This window comes from Harpegnathos saltator, unplaced genomic scaffold, assembly GCF_003227715.2.
Source record: "Harpegnathos saltator strain DR-91 unplaced genomic scaffold, Hsal_v8.6 scaffold126, whole genome shotgun sequence".
NCBI lineage: Eukaryota > Metazoa > Arthropoda > Insecta > Hymenoptera > Formicidae > Harpegnathos > Harpegnathos saltator.
This window is the reverse complement of record NW_020229902.1, coordinates 548133-571032: the sequence shown is the minus strand read 5'-3', so window position 1 is coordinate 571032 and position 22900 is coordinate 548133. Positions and strand designations below refer to the sequence as shown.

The following is a 22900-nucleotide window of genomic DNA, read 5'->3' as shown; positions in this document are numbered from 1 at the left end:
GCTCGTTTGCTTATGAGCGGAAACTTCGTCGCGAAGTGATGTCTACGCGGTGTGTCATTTCCCGCCCGCATCTTGCGACGGTTTTGATTCCCGTGGAAAAAGAGTATCCGCCATGAAGCGGAGGAGAGACATTGCAGCGGGGCGCGTTGCTCGCCCCCGCGTCCCTGATCGATATTACCTGTCTAAGACGCACCAGACGCATCTCGCCGAGCGCAGCGCCGCCGAAGGGGAATGTCTATATTGAAAAACGTGCGATAGCGGGAAAACACCCTATTTTTAGGGTTGTGTCGAAATCGCGGTTATTCGAGGCGAGATGGACCGGCACGCGCGCGCGCCCGCGTCTCGCGGATGATATAAATGTAACGTGCATATGAGCCGTTAAATTCTGTTTATGAGAAGGCGTCTCGTGCGACTTCGCGACACGTGTAACGCTTCCGCAATCGGATGCGAAGAACGGTGTTCAACCCTCTAACTAGGGTGGCCGAAAATTCACCCGATGGTATTTTTCAACTGTCGCCGCTAGATAGCAGCACGTTACACAGCGGTGTCCGGTAACGGGGAAGGCGGGGGGGATAGGTTATTCCAACTCCTCGGTAAGTTAACTGATAGTTAAATCATATGTCTGTCTTCGTTTAAATTGAAGGAAAAACAAAGATAAATATATGATTTAATCATCAATTAATCAAATTTATCACTTAACTTACCAAAAAGTTGGAACAACCTAAGTTTTATAATATGTTCGTAAATATTTATAGTTCGCTCATGTACGCTCAGAAAAAAAGTAAAAAGAAAATCATGGGTGAAAGATCACTCGCTCTAATAATAAGACGTAAGAAGAACATCCTCAAGTTCAAGGGTCAAAGTCTCAGTCGCATCGATCACTTCACTTCGTTGCATTTGGATACAATGTTCTTCTCTGAAGGCGTGTCTCACGTCATTCCATGTAAATATCTCGCGAACGTGCTCATTATCGCGCGTCTATGAAAACTGGTCTCCGATCGCTTTCCGTCACGATCGCAGGAATTATCCTTACGTAACACGCGGCTCTCCCCGACCAGGCGGAGGCATGTCGAGCACGACAACGCGAATCCACGTGCGAGACACTCGGAATGAGAAAAGCGCTCGGTTTATCAACATAGACCGCGTCTTCTTACAAGCGATTTCAAGACAGGACGCGAAGGATAGCTATATCCTGATCTCATTGACTATCTTTATTTAGCTTACTCCGATAAGAGCCCAGCTAGGCACAAAGATCGGCACAAACTGTGTGTTTTGCAGATTTTGTTTTCTTTCCCGTCGGCTGTTCGTCGCCGACGAGAAAATGTCTGTCGAACATTGTCAATTGTTTTAATGGGCGTGTAAACGCACGCGCGCGTGCTCAGGAATTTTCCCGTGGCGTAGGCCGATGACTGGGATAATTATCACGTCGTCGGCTCCCAGGAGGAGGGATCCGCGTGTCGCGCAAAACGCCTACCCGCGTTTCTGCTTTTCTTCATGTCCCTTCGCGCGAGACGATCCTCGCAAGTCTGCATGGATCTGTGCGAAATCAATCGCTCGCAGGACTCCTACGTTCCCTATGTTTCGCCGCATCGCTTCGGATTTCGCGCAGTTCTCGTCCGATCGATTCGACGCGTCACTCGAGAATCGTCATGCGCGGTCTCGCCAGGGTCTCATCCGGCGCGATGTATTTACATTCTCACTTTCTCGCTTTCCTAACGAAATATTGCGCGATGCACCTCTCCTGAAGAGCCGGCCTACGCCTGGGCGCCACGGCCGTCATGGTCGTATCAGCGTTGTTATTGTGCAACAATATCTAGTGCAGCGATCGTTTTACGTCACGGCCGATCCGATCCTCGCAATCGCGATCAATAATTTCGCCAATGTTCGTATCGTTGCGATCAACGGCGTAACTGGCATCCGAAAGACCCTCTTGCTCTCGTGTTGCTTCTTACAGTTGCAAGTTTGGGTCATTCATCTTGCCTCCCTAATTTTGCCGTAAGCCCGATCATACGTAGAATATACATTGAACATGGGGAACACAAAAAACGAAACGCGATTATAGCCGACATTATGGCATGGCGTGCGTATGAAAGATTCAACGTCCGTCTTTCCCTTTTCGCTCCTTTCCCTTTCCATCCCATCTCGTTTTATTCTCCACGGCCTGTCACCTCCACTCCCTTTTTTTTCTTCCTTTCATCCCTCTCAATACTTTAATACCCATCCCCCCTGCGATATTATTTTCTCTTTCCTCTTCCTTGTCTCTCCTTCTCTCTTCTTCTCGCTTGTTGTATCGTCTTTTTTCCATTCGTTCCCTCTCTTCGGCTGCTGCTCTTTTCTTTTTACTTCACGAAACTTTGTTAGTTACGCCACTGGATGCAACGCGTGTGCGAGACATAATACATAGATGAAGTTTGCTCACGCATGACGCAACACGCGCGGAGCGTCCGCGCACATTTGACCTGAGTTAATGGAATTTTAAGTATTCGATTAATATGCCTCGGTGATTAATAAATCGCGGGTCTAATTAAGCGGCACGTACCACGGCTGGAAAAAAAAAATACGACAACCGCCGAGCGACACTGTGATCCTCACAAATTATCCTGAAACAATGACAAATTATCCTGAAACCTGATACAAATAAGAAGTGGCGAATTTCGCGTCTCATCACGCAATTCAAAATTTCTTCTGACTTACATCCCGACTCGCCTTTCATTCTTCCTTCTCGCGCGAAGCTGCGTCGCTTATCGCACGTGTGCGGTGAATCTTTTACTCGGCTGCGTCGTCCATGTGAAATTCGGCGAAACAGAATAAGAAGGAAATAATTTGAACTCGCGCGCGTACGCGCGCGAGCAATATCACGCAACAATATTTCGCGGGTGACCCGTTGTGACATTTTCAACAGGTGGATTTTCACTTTCGATCGCACGTCCGCGATGACGTAAATCCATGGGCGACCGCTACGGTATCGACCGAGACAGGGGTTCCCATCGCTCGCACTAGATACACGTTTCTCAACAACAAACTCACGAACACGTCCAGCTCTCAGGTAACGAGCGGAGTGTCGATTCAATCTCGACGAAATGATCGAATTTGCGGCCCTCCCGAGAGGGCCCGGGCTTTAATATGATTTTTTCTCTACACGTGACTGGAACATTTAAGAGGTTATGACGCTAGCGCATCATTTTAAGCACGTCGGGAGAAAAATACATTCTGCTTCTCGTCGCTCTTTTCACGCTAGACTCTGCGATAGGTCACCGTTAGCGGGGTTCGCGACGACGACGACGACGACGATGATGAAGGAGAACACTCCGCAGCCGCGGCGTGCGATTGGTCGATTAGGTGGGTGTGCTTGAAGGCACGTCACGTCGTCGTCGTCGCCGTGAGACGAGACGGTCGTTTCTCCTTATCTGACGAAAGTTGCGGCGAGAATTACGACGCTTCGTGCAACAACACGGGCTATTTGCCCCGCGTCGTAAAAATAGAAAATTGTTACGTGGGTCTGCGCGAGCAACGTGACTTCGCGCGCGAACCAAGTCGAGCGACGCGATTGGCTACTCACGTGGGAGTGTCCGTGGAGTAGTCATCCGCGGGATTTTCCTCCACTTTGTGGCGTTTCTGGCGAAATTGCTGGTGATCTTGCGGTGGAAACAGGACGCGACTTCCTTGTTCCTGTGCAGTCGCATGATTTTCATTCATAAGACATTCATGAATCGCGCGTCGTATTAACTTTCTCGAGACGTATAAACGGAAAGAAATGTCGTTTTGTATAACTGAGGAAGGAAACTTCGGAGATGGAAACTTAGGACTCAACAGTGACAACTCTGTTGGCACCGGCGAAATCAGCAACATTCGTCTAATCGTTCGACTGCTTTAAAATTCGATTGACACAACTGAGAACAATTGACCGAATAGAAACTTCCTGCAGGAATCTTTCTGTTCCTACAAACGAACTTTCGTCTGCTCTCTAGATAAAGGATTAATTATACAAGTCGAGTCTGTATGATAAAATCTAAGCAGGCATTCGAAGCCGATCCCGAACTTGTAATTCTTATTTGTCATATTTTTTTTTCTTACAAGTCAGATTTCATGAAGAGCTCCTTGATTCATCGAGAAAATCATATTCGCGTATCTTATCGGATGTCATGTACGATCGCGGAGATTTTAATTACACATTATCACGTCATCGACATCAGCGATCAATATTATTAGGTGCAGGTGCTTTCGCTCGTAATCTTTCGTCCGATGACGAATCGAATGCGATAAGAAGATTACTCGGCAAGTGTGTCGCATATTGAGATCGAGCAGATCTCATATAGACGACCCACGACGAAGCGCCGATCGACTGCGATCTGCAATTACATCGAGCTGACTACGAGAAAGAGAGAAAAGTAGAAACGGTAGAGTCACGTAGTCAAGTACATACTTTCTCACATTCCCTTCCAGAAGAGACACTTCATCTTGACATTAACTACCTGGACCGAACGAGTTTTCGCGAGTGAGTCGTCGCTCGGGTTTATTTTTCGGAACAACACGCACGACGCGTGTCAATAACTGGCTCTGAGCAACACGAGTTGCATTCTTTGTCCCCTCAAAGTGTTCACCGGACTTACCCGGGATGAGGTGATGAACGTTTCGGTTACATTTTCGTGCGATCGCACCTGGCAGCTGGCCAGCTCCCGCGACCGTTTCGCAGACGCGTGACGTCACCGGCTGGCGCGACGTGCCTTTTCGCAGACGGGTCGAGAGACCCGCCCTGAACGCGTGTGCGTGTCACGCGTTCACCTTGCTCTCTTTCCCGTCCTTTCCTTTTTGCGAACGAACGCCAAAGGCAGCCGTTTTAACGGTCGCAGAACGGAACGGGCGGGAAGAAAGCGACCACGCGTGTTCAACAACACCGCGTGGAACGCGTCTCTCGTCTAATTCGCTTCTGCAAACAAATTCGAGTACCGACTATTGCAAAGCCGTCGACTTTTTCGCGGATCTTTTCCTCGGGGGAAATTCGCGGCATATACCGACCGGTAAATTGCACTCCCAAGTAGCACAAGAAATTCCACTCATTCCAGACAGGATATCCTGAGGAATGTCCTGGGACATTCCTTGAGTGTATCCAGTATATGATATCTGGACGAATTATGCTGTATAGGATATAATAGTTACTCGGGGGATTATCAGCGATGATTATATCGACGGTTATCATCAAGAGCGACTTTTTTTTTAACCGCCGTTGTCGCGATGAAAGACAAAAACTTTTACCCTCCGTAGTACTTTCCCAAAACTTCATTCGCTAAAGTTTACTTACGAAACTGTGAACTAAGCTCGAAAATTATAATTAGGCTGTAAATTGAGGAGAGATCAATGCCAAACCGCTCAGAGAGAAAATCATTAATTTTTAAATACTCCACACAGAAAGTGATATTAATGCGTAAATACGATAAACTATTCTATAACAAGCTGCTTCTCTGCCCGTCGACGAGCTTGAAACTATATAGTTTCGTTCGTGCATCTCCCTAAAATGACGGTTAGTTATACCGTTTCCCCTGACGTCATCGTTTAAACGATCGGTCCGAAATCTGTGTGGACGAATGATGCAATGGCGATTCACCCGCCGTGTTGGGAGTTCTCCCCCGTCACGAGAGGGTGAAACACACTCGTGCGCTTGCGCCGTGCGAGGTCGACCGACGATGGGGTCGCGCCAGCTGCGCCAACCCTTGTCGGAGGGGGTGTAGGCACGCGAGGATCGAATCGAACCCTCAGAATAGACGAGCCCGCGTTTCCTGTCTCACCTGCGTGTCGTCGAAGGTGAGTCTGCAAAACGCTTTCCGCGTGCATTCCGTGAGATCCACGCGCGATTCCCGCTCGTCCGCTCGAAGTTCGCTCGAGTCGCGGAATTCGCGTCGCATTTTGGCGCGTCCTCGCCACGGGCGAATCGACGGAGTTTCGCGACGAACCTTCGCCGCCGTCGCAAGTAGCGTCGATCCGGCTGGGGTTCAGCCGACGTGTCTGTTGAGCTCGATACTGTTATCAGGGATCGAAGACCGCATAATATCAGCTGTGTACTCTCGTCAAGTCTGAATTTTCGGATATAGAAAAATGTATCTCTGCGCTGCTCGAGTTACTCCGGAAAAATCCGGAGATCTTTTTCATTTCTTCCTTCTTGATGCTCTTCGATCCTATCTTGAAAAGTCAACCTTTCAATATGTCAAAATGACACCGACTTTGAACTTGGATTCAAGCTTGATTTACCCAGCTGTTATTAGATTGTCGCCATTATAAACGCGGGAAAGTGTATATTTTGTAGCGGTTCAGCTGCCAACAAATTTTTGGAAGATGATTTCAGACGAGATAAATTGTCTCGTCGAAACGATGCCGGTCTCGAACTCGATTCCGAGATTCAGCCAAAAATTATCGAACACGAACGCATTTGACATTATTAACGTCGTAATCGCGGAACCGTCGATCTTTGCGATTGGCCTCTGCTACGATTTATCGGGCAAGTCGGGTTTTCCCGCGATTAGACGACTAGAGGGAGACGAATGTCGTGTTTATGATGAAAATGTGCGTTTCTCTGAAGAAATGAGAGTCCGATAAGGTCCGATAGAGCGAAAGGGGAAACATCAGCTGTCCATTCCGCGCGAGATATCACACACATTTATGCTCGATATTTCATTTCATTAGTTTCGCGTGACACCATTGTGCCATTCACAGCTACGTGATTGTGCCGTGCACGCGCGCATCGTAGGTGATTTGTCAATTTTTCGTTTGGCAGCGTAACACGTTTCGCGATTTAGCCGCTTACGGCGATGTCTCGTCTGAAACAGAGAGAGACGCGGTTGCGTAACATGATTATTGGGTAAACTTCGGTTTGCAAGAGCTTGTGTTTTTATCGAACGCGATAATGAGTAAATGAGAGGTTTTAAAATTAATTAAAGCAAGTTTTCGCGCGCGCGCGCGCGCGCGTTATCGTATAATTATATCACGATGTGACTTGAGTTTCTTTCACGCACGCGTATTATCCCAGTTGTATTACGTGCATCTGCGTAATAGAAGTGGGCCGCTTGCTTAAAACGAGATATCAGCCCGAGCGACAGTGAGATCAATTAATCGACGATCTGTACAAGTTATAATTATCGGATCTTTTAGGGGAGGAGATATCCGAACCGCATTTATTCGTGCTAATTCGAGGTCTCGCGACGTTTCTAGACAGACACACAGAGACATTTTCATTATTTCTGTATAAGGTCTTTGCACGTTCACCTCGCAAACGTGACACAGCGGCGACCGCCGAAATATCTCGGGAATTCTATTTTTTTCAGCAAACGATGCTAAGATTGAACGGGTCTGCCGATGTTTCGCCGGTTCTCGTCGCTGATTACGCGCTGATTTCTCTCATCATATTTACATTCGTCCTTCCTGCGTGGGCTTTTTCCATTACTACATTTTCCATTATTACATCGCACTATACGTCCACACAATCAAGCGATATCGACATATCGTGGCGTACGCGTTGACAAGAATCGTCATCGCTTCTCGAGATTTTTTATCGCCGAGAAACAGGATTCTTTCATCTTCGAGATACTGCTTTTCCGGGTCGTGTCGTATTTACACTGGCAGATGTATTTGCTTAGCTGTACTCGTGGACGTGCGAGCATATGGCTTTCCGAACTTCACTCACTAACCAGTCTGTTTCCTGTTCTTTCAAGCTGCTATACAATGGGCGTGGAGAAGGAAAAGGTATCGTATACATCTTAGCGTGACACGCTCGTCGGTGGCGTAAGCTGGAGGTTGTAAGATGGGATTTGTAAAAATTTCGAGGTCTAATCCACTGAACAAAGTTCATAAACAACAAATAAGGCGGGGAAAGAGATGACACTTCGTGTCATTTATTTATATATTTTACATTTTGTACATATATGCATACCTTTAGAGACTTCTATATCTTATATTCGTTTTATGTCTGTCACAGAAAGAGTTTAAACACAATGCGCACGCGTAAAACGTAAAGTCGTAATTTTATTCCTCGCTTAAATACGCCACGACAAAGTTAAATCGCGTATCTCCCTTAAATCCTTAAAGAGATGGATCGGAATGATTTTCAACGTTCTCTTTTATTCTGTGTATGTATTTATTTTATGCTTGTGATCAACTTTTCTTAAATTTTCCAAAGACCGGGCCACCGTTGCTTTTCGCGCGCATCTTCGCATCCCTCCGTTACGCCCCCGCCGTTTGTGTACGTCACGAGCATCGGTATAATTAAACGCTTTGCTCCAGTCAAGCGATGATATCCAGGAACAGGCGACGACGCCAACGGCGTTGGCTCTAAGTCCGAAGGTAATTTTTCTCCGCTGTTACTTATCAAGCGTAATCGGCTATCCGCGCGTCGAGTCAAAGCCAGGCTTGATAAAATTAAAAGCGTTTTGTTTGGAAAAAATACCTTTACGTTATTTCCAGCTGAAATCCAGCTGAAATCGCAAAATTTAAACGTACCGAGCGTACTTTCGACAAATTGTTCGGTTCTCGTTAAAACAGCAAAAGGATTTCATCTCGTTCTTTCGCCTCGTATCAATATTGCGACGTTTTTACGTTCGACACTATCGGAACACTTTACGTATCTCGATAGCTTTTACACACATTGTCCCTTTATCCGAAAGTGTCTCGTCTCTCTTCTCTATAAAAAAGATAACTTATCCGCGTCGTCAAGCGCGATACGCGGCTCGTTTACGAAATTACGGTTTAATCTCAACTCTTCTTCTCTTCTCTTTTGGCGCATGCAGACCACCACGGCGGATAAAGAGTGGGTAAGTCGCAGTTATTCCAACTAAATAACGTATTCGTCGTCGAGTTCGCGAGAGTGAATTAACACGCACGTTTCACATCCGCGATGTGAAACGTGTGGACACAACACGCGGCAAGACGAAACGAATGCGGCAACGAGTCGCACGAGTTTGTTGTTGACGTCTCGTCGAAGTCGTTGACTCGGGTTATCGTCGAGTTCCGTTTCGCTCGTTAGCGGAATACCGCCGAGGCTTCTGTATGTACTTTCGCGTCGAAACATATTTCGAGCGTGTACATTTTCTCATCCCGAGCGATGGAACAGCTCCGGAGCGAAGCGCTTAACGATAAGAGATAATAATTCAGTATGCAGCGTGTGTATCGAACAAAAACCGCAATAAACCACGGTAAGAAATAATTATCGCGCGGCCATAGTCGGTCCGTCGTGTTGCCGAAAGCGAGCTGTGAACGCGATAATTCGACGCGAAGGTTCATGAGAAAGATAACATTCAATCGCGCTGACCGCAATTTAGCGTGTTGAAATTTCGACTATTAATCGTCGGAAGGGACGGAAGGTGCGAGCGTGTGTCCTCTTCAGTTATCAATTTCACGCACTAGGAGATAAAATTACTGAAAGAAATGTCTTTAGCTGAGGAAAATAATTCGTCGAGGAACAAACGGCTTTGATGTGCGTTGACGGCGACAAATGCCCGTCGGTAATAAATTACATGAATCTAACATGTCAGTTACAATGCGGTAGGTTTAACAAATGCAGTATGTTAATCTAACAGAAGCGATAAAAAGTCCGGTTTCTTCAAGAGTTTTCCGCCAAGGAACTCGTGATCGAGTTCCTTGGCGATGCGAACGACGGGATGTCATATTTTGAATGGGAATGATGTATCGATACGGAGCTACGGCTTTTGTTTGACATGTCTGGTGCAACAGATGATTGGGTAACTTATAAGAGGCGAAACTTGTCCCTCGTTCCCCGATAATTCCCACCGCTGGCAACGAAGACGTGCGTTCCGATCGCTCGTTCCATTCGCATGCAAATCGCTAGCTTCGGCCGAGTCGCATAACCGCGGCAATTAACAATAATCGTTTCTAATAGCGAGCTTTATCCATCGCTGATGGCTGATTAGACTGCATCGATATTAATTGCGGTCTCTTTAATTGCGTGTTGTGCGAGGAGCAGCGCGAAGAAGATGAGAGACGGCTTCTGGCTTGAGAGGATTTCCTCTCCTTCGAAATTCTACGCGTTCTTTCGCCAGCTTTCTTCCTCGACGCTGTTATTACATCTGTTTCTTTCTTTATCGATATCTCAGATGAGGAGGGAAGTGTAAAAGGTACAGGAAGTATCTGATTCTCCTCGAGCATTCCTCTCCTCGAATTGTCCGGAGGATCCACCGTTGGGAACGACATGGTCGAAGTGAGAGTAGAATCTACAATTACTTCTTCTACACTACAATTACTTCTTGTTGAATTCAAACACAGCGATGAAGCAATCAATGTTTTAGCTTGATAAATATTTAAATGCCGCGACTCATTCTTTGACGATAAAAAATTACAAATGTTTACACAATTGCGCCAGACTTCAAATCACAGATGAGCTCACTTTTGTTTTTCTCCATCTCTCTCCTCTCGTCTCTCGTTCTCCCCCTCCCCTCCTCCTCCTCCTTCCGATCAAACAATATCGCCGCAATATTCACCCGACATGTTGCAGTTTTCATTTTGTCGCAACGTTTCTCGCGCTCATTCATGAGATATCCGCGTTTTGCCGCGTCGTCAATGGCGTTCATTGTGCGAAGCGAGTCTTCGGCTTCTCCGTGCAGCAGAGTGCGCGAACTCGCCGAGGCTGCAACACGGCCAATTGCGAAATTGATGCTACCAATGTGCGACTCGAGCGTTTGTCGTTAACGGGTCGCGTCCGGTGCATGCGTATACGTGCATGCGTTATCGTCAGAAACGCGCTCTCGCGCGGATAAGAAACACGATGGAGCACGGGAGAAGGTGCGAAGGTTGAGAGCTGTCTAACACGTGGTGCGTCACCTGTTTTTCTCGAAAGGATCGAATGTTCTTCGTAACGCGTTACTCCGGACGACGTCGCCGACGCGCTCCGCTTTTCCTCCGCTCGCGTGTCCACGCATAAATGCGCACTTCTTGTCACGTGATATTCTTGTCGATTTGCCCGCAAATCACTCCCTTTTTTCCGCAACACGAGTACGCCCGGACTAGGATTACTCTGTCAGCTGATATTCTCGCCTACGAGACGTCGAAGGACGCGCAGTGCGGGGGAGGTTTCCTTGCGGTTTCCTCGTGTGTCGTGTGTTACTCGATGCTTTCGAAATTAAAGGAGGAGGAGGGGGAGGAAAACGCGTGAAATTTCGTGCAAAACGCAGTATCCCACAAACTTATGTTCACTTTCGCGCGGAGGAAGGCGCTACCGAGAGGTCGCCGCGCCTTTCGTCGTCTCCGAGAGAGAGAGAGAGAGAGAGAGAGAGAGAGAGAGAGAGATCCGCTTTTTTCTTCTTTTCTTAAGAGGGACAGTTCTCCCCGTCTCGGAAGGGATGCGTGGGACGGTGAAAGGTTCGTGCTCCATGGGATCCAGCTGGCCGTGCTGGTTATCCAATCGTGTGCCGACGGTCCAGATGGTAGGGAGACCCACACGCGAGAGAGGAGAGCGGGGCCTTTTGAAAATCTGCTCGGTTAGTCGCGCGGCCTAGGAATATCATCGCGGCAGTCGCGCACGTTCGCGACCGTGACACGCAAGTCACTTATGAGGTCGTTGGCTCCGGAACCTCTGGATTTTTCGTGATATCCATCGTAAAAGTGATATATCGCGCTTGAGAGAGAAAGACAGATAGGAAGGGGGGCAGAGAAAGAAATAGAAAGACAGTGTCGTGAGAGACAGGAAAACGAAGAGAGTAACTGCTCGTCCAGTGTTCATTCACATCTTTAGTTTCGACGACGTGGAAAAATGAAGCTCAAGGTAAACATTTCATGATTCGTGTCGCTCTCCTTCTCTTTCTGCTTCTCCTTTTTCTCCTTCGTCTCCATGCGCTTATTTGCGCGGTGAACGCAAGGGAGATTTTACGATCAATTCTGTCACGAATTTGGAGCCAGTCTTTCCTTCGAGTTTCGTGATGATGATTCGTCGAGTTCCGACATTATACACTCGTTTATAATGGAGCTTTGAATTAAAATTCCATTAAAATCCTGTTAGTTATAATCCGGTGATTAAAGTAAGATCACGGCTCAGTCGTGATAATTATGGGCAGCTATTAGAAAGAGCCTCGGTATCTTTGCTGAAGAAAAATCGACGAATCCAAAGTCTTCGGCCAAGGAGGATTTTCAGCCTCTTGGTGACAAGTATGAACGTATTCGCGGCAGCCGTAAACACGTTTCGTATCAAGGTCTCGCTAAAGGTTAATCTCGGGATGGTTAAGTGAAATCTCGAATTGGCAAGAACACGTGCTTCAGGATTCCGAGGGGAAGAGAAACTTGAATGATAAAAATTTACGCGCAGAAGACGCGCTCGACATTGAGATCTGAAGATCCGAGCGTCAATTGCGACATCGATTACCGATTTCGCGAGCAATGAAAAAAAACATTTTACAGCTCTTTTATTCTGAAGCCACACGACAGAAGCGCGCAACTGCCTGCGCTAATAAAACCGACCGTGTCTAAAAATATATTTAAATAAGCGCCTGAGAAAAATGAAGCGTGTTCCAGACGTAATCGCTTTATATATAAAATACCTGAGAAAACCGACTGAGAAAACAGTCGGTAGTTCAGATCGACTGATATAATGATATACCGATGTATTGATACATCGGTACAATACATCGATACATTGATACAATACATGTCGGAATCGAATGAACTCGGTCAGGCGTGTACCGATCGCATAGACTTATCAGCCGAAACTGTCCGCTGGCAAATAATCCGTGAAGTTTCGCGCGAGCAGGTTCCTTCCCACTTTCAAAGTTACGCGCTCGAAACAGGTGAGAGAGGCGTATGTCTACGCTCTCTGGAGAGATAAAACGAAACGGCAAGCCTAATTAGAGGAAAAGAAAATATCTTTTAAACAGCGAATGTTTACGCGCGCGCACGCCGTTTGTCAAATATTTACGCAGCGCATACACGCGCTGCTTAATATTGCATTCGTTGTTCTTCCGTTTGCGGCATGAGAAATGGGAGAATATTCTGTTCGCCCCTGATATTTTATAGGTGAGACAATAGATATAAAGATAACAGATAAAAAAATCTAACAAGTAAAAATAAAAGATGAAAGAAGAGAATATGAAAAACACAAAAAATAGAAATAATGGGTAGGAGTAATAAATAAATAAATAGATGAAATAGGGGGAAACGGAGAAAAATATTTTCACTTTTGGACACTTTTGGACACAGTCTCTTCGTGCTGAATACTCAAGATCCTCGAAATCGTCCTGCGGTAGTGTGACAATTTCGCGAGAGGAGGAGGTCGCAAAAATATAGCGCGTCTCGCGCGCAGCTTCTTCGCTTCGCGCGCGACGATTGGGTACGATTCGATAATGATCAAAACGGAGGAAGTGACTCGTCAGGGCTCCTTGAATGCAATGTACGAAGTAACGTTATTCACTTGTAACGTTATCCATTCTGTCTATTGTTACGATTAAATACCGCTTCTCTCGCATGATCTACCAAGCGGCTGTATAAAATCCGAACAAACAGATCCTTCCAAGTGAGACGAAAAGTAATGCAAATCGAGTCGAACCGACTGACCTTTGAGACTTTTAAGATAGTGTTATTCACGCGGTGATAAACGCCATGTGATAAACGACGACAATTCCCTTGTCTATGTGATATTCGAGACGAAGGTGAGTTGAGTAGTCGGTGTTGCTAAAGAAATTAACGTCATTCGCGCGGAATTATTTTTTCTCTGCTCTCGAGGAAAATACAGTTTGTACGGTAATGCGGTTTGTTGTATCCGCCTTAATGAAGATTGTGAGGAGAGACATCCGTTGCCGATTATCGTGGGCGCGCTTGTAAAAGTCGCTCGATCTTTGCAAATGTTACTCTGTATCGCGGAGCGATGCGATATGTCAAATTAATGACTGCCTAATTATGTCGCTCTCCGACGACGTCGCGCATACTAGCGCACCCCGGGCGCAGCTCGGATGAATTACTTCTTGCAACCTTGTGCACGGGGTAGTCATCAGCGGGGGTCGCGTAAACGGCGGACCTTGTACGGGGACGCGTTCGCTTTTCGCAGACGAGCGGCGTCGAAATTAACGTCGGTAACTAAGACGACCGACGGCGTCTCGCGAATAGCCGCGTTAAGCGGCGTCCACACTCGCGCGAACGATTATCCTTACACTCCGCGGCTCGAGTTAATATGAAGAATCACCTCGACGATTAACGCAATCCGTTTTTCCACCGAAGTGATCAAAATGACAGGTGGTTGAGAAAAGTACCTTGTACAAAGATAAAAATGCTTAGCTACCTCTTTTGATTTCATTCAACATCTATTGAAGATATAAAACGCATCCTTGATTTGCTTTCCAGACCGGTACCGCGTTCATTGTATGTTTCTTCCCGACGTTTCAAGCCAACCCCAGTTCATTTCTTCAGAGAGGGAGGAATAATCTAAAACTCGATAACTATAAAATGTATCGTCATACAAATTCGAGTGACTTTTCCAGGAAATTACATACCGATTATTTTGCTCGATTTGGTTAGGTTAGGTTGTGATGTTAACCTGTCGCGTTCAGCTGCGTTTACATTCTGCTATCAAGTGCAAATTCAAGACCCGGGCAAACGCGCCCACGGGTTAAAAGTGAGTCGCGCGCATGTGTGGACGCCGCTTTAGAGAGCGTCAGTAGCGCTCTCGCGCGCACTCTCTCTATTTTTAGCTAGGTCGAGTTCCTGTCGCCGCTCTCTCGCCTCTCTTTCTCCCTCGGAGAGCGGAGAAACGGAGGCTCGGCCGCGCCGAGAGCCAATCAACACGCACCACGCCTTCTCCGCGACCAATGAGAATCCATGCACGTACGCAACAAGCGAATAGGCCCCGCGCCGACTACGTCACGGTGATCTGGAATTTTGCTATATATGAAACTCCTCTCTATCGCACGCAGCTTGACCGCGGTCGCGTGTAAAGCCCTAAACACAATGCCAGGCAACAGGCAATAAGAATAAAAATAGACCAATCACAAAATCGATTATTACAATATATATATATATATATATATATATATATATATATATATATATTGTAATAATCGATTGTGATTGGTTTATTTTTATTCTTATTGCCTGTTGCCTGGCATTGTGTTTAGGGCTTAACATGGTGCTGCACACGCGCATCAGCACACACGCGGTTGGGCGCCGCAAGAGCGGCTTTTAGCGTCATAGGCGTCGCCTCTGGTCAACTCTGGTCCCTTCCGCGAGAAGCGAACGATTCGAGAATTCTCGAAGCACGATCAATTTAAAATAATGCTGCACGGGGAAAAATGTTGGATCGAATGAAACGATTTTCTAGTGAGATAACACGAGCCGGTTGTGCTTATCAGGATGCAGTCGAAATGAAGACTTTTGGCTAATTTAAACAGAACAGTCCGATATCTTCAATCGGAATTTCCGAATCGTTCGTACTCTCATCACAAAAGATCGGTTCATTTGACAAAATATTTTTCTCTGTGTCAGACAACAGAAATTTGTGATTCTGCATTCTCTCGCAACACCTGGAAAACGTGTTCTGACCGCTACGAGGCGGACGATGAATAATTTATGGGAAATAAATTCCAAACTCAGTATCGAGAGATACGTTGAAAAAAAATTTCATACGCAGTAGTTTTATGATACCGTCTAAAGATAGGAGGAGGAGATCCAAGAAATGGAAAGCTGATTCTCTGCGGCTCGGACGATCGCTAATGCGATGCGGCAAATTCCTATTAATTTTCACTACCAACTTTATAAATCACTGATTTTCTCGCGGTATTTCGTCGCTCCATCGTAAGACGGATCCTCGTGAGCTTTGCAACGAGCGAGGATGAACAAGAGAATTCGCGCAATGCATGGGATTCGCGAGAAAGAGGAATTTACGTCATCCTCGCGCGGTGTAGTGAATTTTTAATCTCCGATACGAGGGAAAGGAGCAGAGGGGGGAAAAAAGTAATCGAGTCTTTGACGCGAGAAGTCGCGGAAGAAATTTCAGGACAATGGAAGGCAGAGCGGGGACTTGGAATTGTGGTCTTTCCCAAGGCTTCATCGCATTCGCCGACCATGAGCTAGATCGTTCTATCCGATATGCCTCGCGGGCGATCAATATCGCTCAATTTTGCGGCAATACGCGCGTCTGAGTGACTCCCCGGGGATATCTTGATTGCGCGCACCTGGTCGACTCATTCCCCGCGTATGACAGCCGGCGCACAATGATACAGGAAATTTATGTTCAAAAAGGTTCTACAGCATTCAATTTTCAACCGATTCGGACGATTTTTTTTTTTTTCAATGAAGGTGAGAAGATTACCTACAATTCTACCGAGCGATATTTTCGATATCAGGAACCCTAACCAAATCCTTAATAGATAAAGTATGAAATATTGATACATTTTCAGAAGATGATTTTTTCTACTTCTGTCAACGCGCATTACCATTATAATTGTCAAACTATGGTATTGGTTTCCTTCCAATGTCTTCTTACACTTGCGATATATAAATCCGAAGAAATCAATACCTTTTTGAACATCAATTTTCTGTATCACAATACTGCGCGGCGGTTCGTCAGTTTTTAACGTCGGACAACAACTTCGACAAACGAGAACCCCGCCGAAGAGGTCCGTCCGCAACAGAGAACGATGTTCTCTCGTTCTTCGCTTTCTTTATTACGAGAGTCCTTTCTTTCTCTTTCTCATCATCGGAAGACGATTTCGATATCGACCTGGCCGCTGGGAAATTGCTCGAGCTCCCCAACGAGCGGTTGCATTTATCTGCGTCTCACGTATTCCTGTACATTCCTTTGCATCCTTATTACGTTTATTTTAAATACAGCATAGAAATTAGGTGAGCGCGGGTGACGTGTGATAACCGAGAATGACCGTGGAACTTTACGTCCGTAATAATTTGCGCGCTGCATTATCTAGTATTGATAATCGCATTGTGCCTCCGTTTAGAACCGATAGTAGCAGTTAATGAGCGTAGCCGTGCAAAGGAGAAAAAACGTCTTCGGATCCGCCGGAGCACGAGCTCGTTACTCATACCGATACTCCTCGGACTCACGTATATTCTCGTTTCTTTTACGTATCTTTTTCTCTCGCCGATAATCGCGGGAATGTAAACATGCTACTCGAGATCGATACGTCGCACATTGGGCCAGGAGACTAGAAAAAGTGGCCAAAATTTCGAGTAAAGAAGCGTTCTGACTTTATCTACATAAGTCAAAGCACTGTTGATAAAAATTTTATATTGATTGGTTAATTAATCTTCCATTAACAACGTCTTGAACCTAAAAATTTTCCTGTAAGGACAATTATTTTTTTTTAAGATTTTCATAATTCTGACTACATTACACAAATTTCAATATTTTCCTCTCATTTTAAAAAATGTTGTGTATATACTTATCATGTAAGTATCCCTATAAACACGAGAATTAAAAAATGTTTTTGTTTTGATCCATTGTATGTCTGCTTTATTGAATTTTATAGTATCATATACGCTGTCGAATCACGCCATAACACGCTCCATCAAGCCAAAAACGATTTCATAGCATCCCTTCCAATGTATATATGAAGTTTAGTCGGCAACTTTTTTGCTCTTTCGCGGATATCTTAGGAATTCGTAAAATAAATAAATACGTCGAGATTAACAAAAAGGAAAGTTCTTGTCAAAAACAAAATTCCCAGTGATTCTGATAGACACTTGGGCGTTGGTTACATTTTGACAAAAGCTAAAAATTGATTAAAAAAATGTGAGAAAAGATGATTTAGATCGCCTGAAGACCTGTGTGTCATCTTTGAGAACCAGACGCAATGAAAAATTCATCGCGGCTAGCAGAAAGCTAGCTAAATTAAAATAAATTTGAATTGAAAAATTCAGCCTGGCTAAACCTTTTGGTATCAAATTGCTACACAGTCAGAGCATTTTTAGCAATTTCGTTTGCCATATTGGATCCGGCATTTTGAATTTCTGAATTTTGAATACGGATTCGAAATCAGCAACCCCGAGAACCTCGGACTACCACATTTCATAACAATTGGAACGCTTTTAATATTTTGGCCACTTTTTCAGTTTCCTGGCTCACAGTGCGCCGTAGGAAAAGAATTATCTGTCAGTATCGGCGATTTCTCATTTGTCACGCGAAGCCTCGTGGAACTCTTCCCGATATTGTCTTGTCGATATTCTTTTCCGTCTCCGCGTATCTATTTTAATTTTCGCCTAAAAAGATAACTTCCACGAGCGATATTAAAATATATCAAAGGGAAACATGCCCCGAGCTGATATCCGACGTATATTTAGAATTTCGAAACGCGCGCTTTCGATCCCTCGACTTCGCAGCGGTGAATTTTCACGACGCGTGCGTCAATTCGATTTTTCCATCGCTTCCTCGCGCGTGACGTTACACGTCAACGCGCATGCGAAACCTCTCAATCGGAAACATTGTTTTCGCTCTCGTTTGCATCACGAATCCGATCGATGTTAAATAATGAGCTGTTGAGATTTCGACTCGTGTAAATCGCCGTTAAGCAGTCTTTACGTAACGTTTCGCTTTTTTCTCCCTTGCGGTATTCAAGGCATCACTTCTATTCGCTAAGCACCGTCGCGCATATCATTCTTGCTCATTGTCATTAGCGCGAGACTCGAGCCTCGTTATATTTCTCTTTGTGCTAATTTTATCTTCGGTTTTGGATTACTTTGTGAGGAACGACGAACACAGCTGGCGGGACGCAGCTTATACGTGATTTAGCAACTTCAGCGGTTCAACAACTCCTCGGAAGACGCGTAGTTCACGCGTTCTCCTATTTTCCTTATCGCTTTTTCGCGAAAGAAAACGTGCGAGACGAGCACGCGCTCGCGATAAACCGACCGTTCACCATCGACGTTGGGTAAACTTTGGAACTCTCATTCACACCGGCGCGTAAAAATGCGAGATAACGAGCGGCCATGAAGCATTTCTTTCGATAGTACGCGACGCGTTGGAGGTGACGTATACAGAGTGCAGTTGTGAAAATAGTAAATTGCAGACAAAATACGCGATTGAAATTTAAAACACTCTGCCGCAAGAGGAGGCGGAGCACGCTCTCTGTCTCAAACGTCCATTCGCAAGTATAGGGTTTAAAGTCCGACGCGATGTCCTTCACTTTTTCTCTTTCTTTCGCGAACTACAATCTCCGCGGTACATAGTGCGATGCGACAGATAAACAGCGCTGAAATGCACCGCGAATCGTTACGGTACGCGTACAAAGTGCGCATTCGATTGTCGGCGTCAGAAAGGAGACGTTTGCGTCCGCGAGGCTGTCGAAAACGTGCCGATAAATATTCATCTATCTATCTATTGAAAATGCAACGCGAATGTGTGCGAACGCACACATTCGCGTTGCATCAGGCGGGAGGTCGCCTGATTTGCAATTCGATCGACGCGATCGCGCGAATTTCCGCGAGCCCCTCCGCGAGGACGTCTTCGCCTGGACTGCTTCCGTAATCCCCGAGTAACTGTCGGAAAATTGTCGTCTCCTCGCTCCGAGAGACCGAGAGTCTCTCATATTTCTCCTTCGGTGAATTCTCAACAATCTCTCAGTTACTCGTGCAACCTGCGAACATTTGATCGATTGAAGTGACGGAAGATCACTTCCTGTCGTCTCAATTCGTCAATATTTCACTTGATCGCGCTTTCCGCCGCTTTCGTTCTCATTTTCACCTGCGGCAGTCCGACGATCAACCCGTCGCCTGAGTTGATTTCCCCTCAGAGACGGAATCGAGAGAGAGAGAGAGAGAGAGAGAGAGAGAGAGAGAGAGAGAGAGAGAGAGAGAGAGAGAGAGAGAGAGAGAGAAAGAGACGAATCTACGCGGCTTACGCCGTTGCTCGACGGTTCAAGCTGACGCGTGCGCTTCTAACAAAGTATCCGGTAGACCCCATAGAAATCGTATCGCGCACGCACGCACGCACATACTTAATCTACACACTTGCCTTCCGCAAAACGAATACAACGTGTGTGCGTTGCGTGTGTGCACATGCACGTGTCTGCGTGTGTGTGTGTGTGTGTGCGCGCGCGCGCGCGCGAAGTCTCCTAGTATAAGAACGTAGGCAGGAGTACCGACCCAGCAGTCTTTGGCACGTGCTGCGAGATACTGGAGAACGATACTCGTTGTAGACGTTCTAGCGAGGGAAACGCGAGGCGAACCGGATCGGCGATTTTTCCGCGATTTCTACCGCGAGCACGGTGAAAGTTCGCCCCCGCGCTTTTTCACGATACGTATACGAGTGGGTGTCCGGCCGGCCGGCGAATCGAGACGATGACGCTGAAATCGGCCGACTTCGAAGCGCCATACCTGAGGAGAACGGTACGCATTGGAAATAGCGTCTGGAGGGATGAAATAGACGAGAGGGAGAAAACGAATACGAGGATAAGGGTGATAAAGATAGGGAGGGGCGAAGAGAGACTCGGTTTTTCGACTCGATTCTACTTTTCTCTCTTCAAGACGTTTCGAATACTTTCTTTGGGATGAAGTTTGAGAGACGCAGGCGATGGTCTTACAAGGGGGAACTCGTTTCTGAGAGAGATTCTCGCAGAAGTTGAGTCCTCTCACCGCGGACATTCGCCGCGTTCAGTAAGTGCGTTCGGGGAGGGAAAAGTGTTGAAATAATCTTAAAGGCCAGTGTACAGTTGCGCTGTAATTTAAAACAAAAATATGGGTATTAATAAATATTGCGCTGACGTCAGACAGCTGCAAAATTTGCGCGACTATCCCCCGAGATCCTCCCACGTCCCACGTCCCGCTCTCTTGTACATACTTTTCGAATACCGAATAGCGAGTGCTTCGCTCGTCTCCTTCTTTCCCTCTGCCGATTCTTTCGACCGCCGCACAGTGAGGCCAGATGACATTCTTGGGTTGAAAATTCTCTAGAGACCTGAATTTCCAACCGATCATCGACACCAATGGACGAGGTTGATCCCTGAATAAATCCCGAAGAGATCTGCCATCCATTGATGTCGATGATCGGTTGGAAATTCAGGTCTCTAGAGAATTTTCAACCAAAAAATGTCATCTGGCCCCACTGTGCGCCGGGCGATATCACGTATCATGTTTGTACCCGCGTGTTACATATTCATCGCTTCGTTAACATACCGTGCGTATTAGATGCACCATATCGACGGCTATATTTCAGGAAGGTACAACTGCCTTGCGCTGCGCGTACGCTCATCCCGAGAGTATCATGCGCGCGAATATTCCTCTTGAGAATTCCTCTGTGAACTTACCTGTTATGGATCTCGATAATATATTATTATTATTATTAATTCAATATTACATATCTCAAGCTCGAAACGCCTTGAAATATCAAGTTCGATCTTGAGTGTAACGACGAGCGACGCGTTGTTTCGACGTTGTGCGTTCCCATTTTATATTTCCCCTTGCTCGGGAAATGTAATTTCTCTCTTTCTAAGCCGAGAAATTTGGCATATGTATGTGTGTGCGTAATATACACTGAGAAAAAAATTGTATTAAAATTAAACAAATATTTGTTCGAATACGACTGCGAATACACTTACTTGAATTAAGCAATTATTTTCTAAAATTCGAGAAAAATGTTTACATTCAGAGAGAGAGAGAGAGAGAGAGAGAGAGAGAGAGAGAGAGAGAGAGAGAGAGAGAGAGAGAGAGAACCTCTGTATTTCATTTTAGAAATTAGTCGCTTAATTTGAATAAATGTACTCACAGCCGTATTCGAACAAATATTTGTTTAATTTTAATACAATTTTTTCTCAGTGTAATAAAATACATCTCACATGAGAATATTGCCTTCTTAAGACAAAGATAATAATTCTCTCGTGGCTTTCTGTTGCAGGGTCTCAATGGCCGGCTAGCGTTCGCTATAGCGGCGGCCGCCCTCGGCTCGTCGTTCCAACATGGATACAACACCGGTGTGGTTAATGCTCCTCAGCAGGTACCGAGTTCCGCATTGATTCTGTCATAGGATAGCTCTTAAAGCGTTTTACATCGAGCACGAGAAGATTCCAATGTCCCAATAATGTTCCGCAGCTTATCGAGGACTGGATCAGAGAGCTGAAGACGAACCGAACGAACACCCTGACGACTCAGTCGGAGGTCACGCTGATCTGGTCGGTAGCTGTGTCAATATTCTGCGTCGGCGGGATGATAGGCGGCTCGCTAGTAGGTTGGGTGGCGGACCGCTTCGGCAGGAAGGGCGGTTTGTTGCTGAACAACGTGCTAGTGCTGTTGACCGTGATCTTCGAGGGTAGCGCCAAGGCGGCCAAGAGCTACGAGATGATCATCTTCGGCAGATTCATCATCGGCATAAACTCCGGTTTGAACGCCGGTTTGGCGCCGATGTACTTGGCCGAGATATCACCGGTGCACTTGAGAGGCGCCGTCGGCACTGTCTACCAACTGGTCATCACCATCTCCATCCTGGTGTCGCAGATCCTAGGCTTGGAACAGATACTCGGCACCGCCGAACAGTGGCCGTTGTTGCTCTGTCTGACGATCGTACCCGCGATCTTCCAAGTGTGCACACTGCCTCTCTGTCCAGAGAGTCCCAAGTACTTGCTACTCAGCCGCGGCAAGGACATGGACGCGCAAAGAGGTGTGGTTCACTGCATCGAGCACACGTGTGGTCACTCAGTATGAATGAACGTATCGAGATTCTCAGTTGTATCGGATTAATCACGTCGGGAATCAGATAAAAGTGCAGCGTGAGAAGGAAATTCGCGTGATCGTCCGCTCTCGATGTCGTAATTCAGTTACAACGAATGTTCAAGAGAATCTCGAGACGCGTCTCGAGACAGAGAAAGCTTATCGAGTTTATCAAGATCGACTCGTATGCCGCTTGTAGAATCTACAGTTATTCTAAAATCCCCGCCGTTTCTGCCAGAATGGGTTTTTGTCCCGCTTCCCTTCTTACGGGCTTTGT

At 46.2% G+C, this 22900-nt stretch overlaps 1 protein-coding gene across 8 annotated transcripts in view; it reads left to right on the top strand.

Annotated features, from left to right (window-relative positions):
- LOC105187547 (solute carrier family 2, facilitated glucose transporter member 1) overlaps positions 1-22900 on the top strand; it is a 28215-nt gene that overhangs the window by 2197 nt on the left and 3118 nt on the right. For 2 of the 8 annotated variants that reach the window (XM_025306954.1, XM_011148426.3), the window contains exons 3-7: positions 7701-7731; positions 8269-8328; positions 8772-8795; positions 21815-21913; positions 22009-22573. In XM_025306954.1, coding sequence (XP_025162739.1) covers positions 7701-7731; positions 8269-8328; positions 8772-8795; positions 21815-21913; positions 22009-22573 — 779 coding nt within the window. Of the gene's footprint in view, positions 1-2902; positions 3047-5661; positions 5800-7700; positions 7732-8268; positions 8329-8771; positions 8796-11344; positions 11759-20016; positions 20311-21814; positions 21914-22008; positions 22574-22900 lie in introns of those variants that run through there. The other 6 variants (XM_025306944.1, XM_025306941.1, XM_011148427.3 and 3 more) reach the window with 5 other exon arrangements.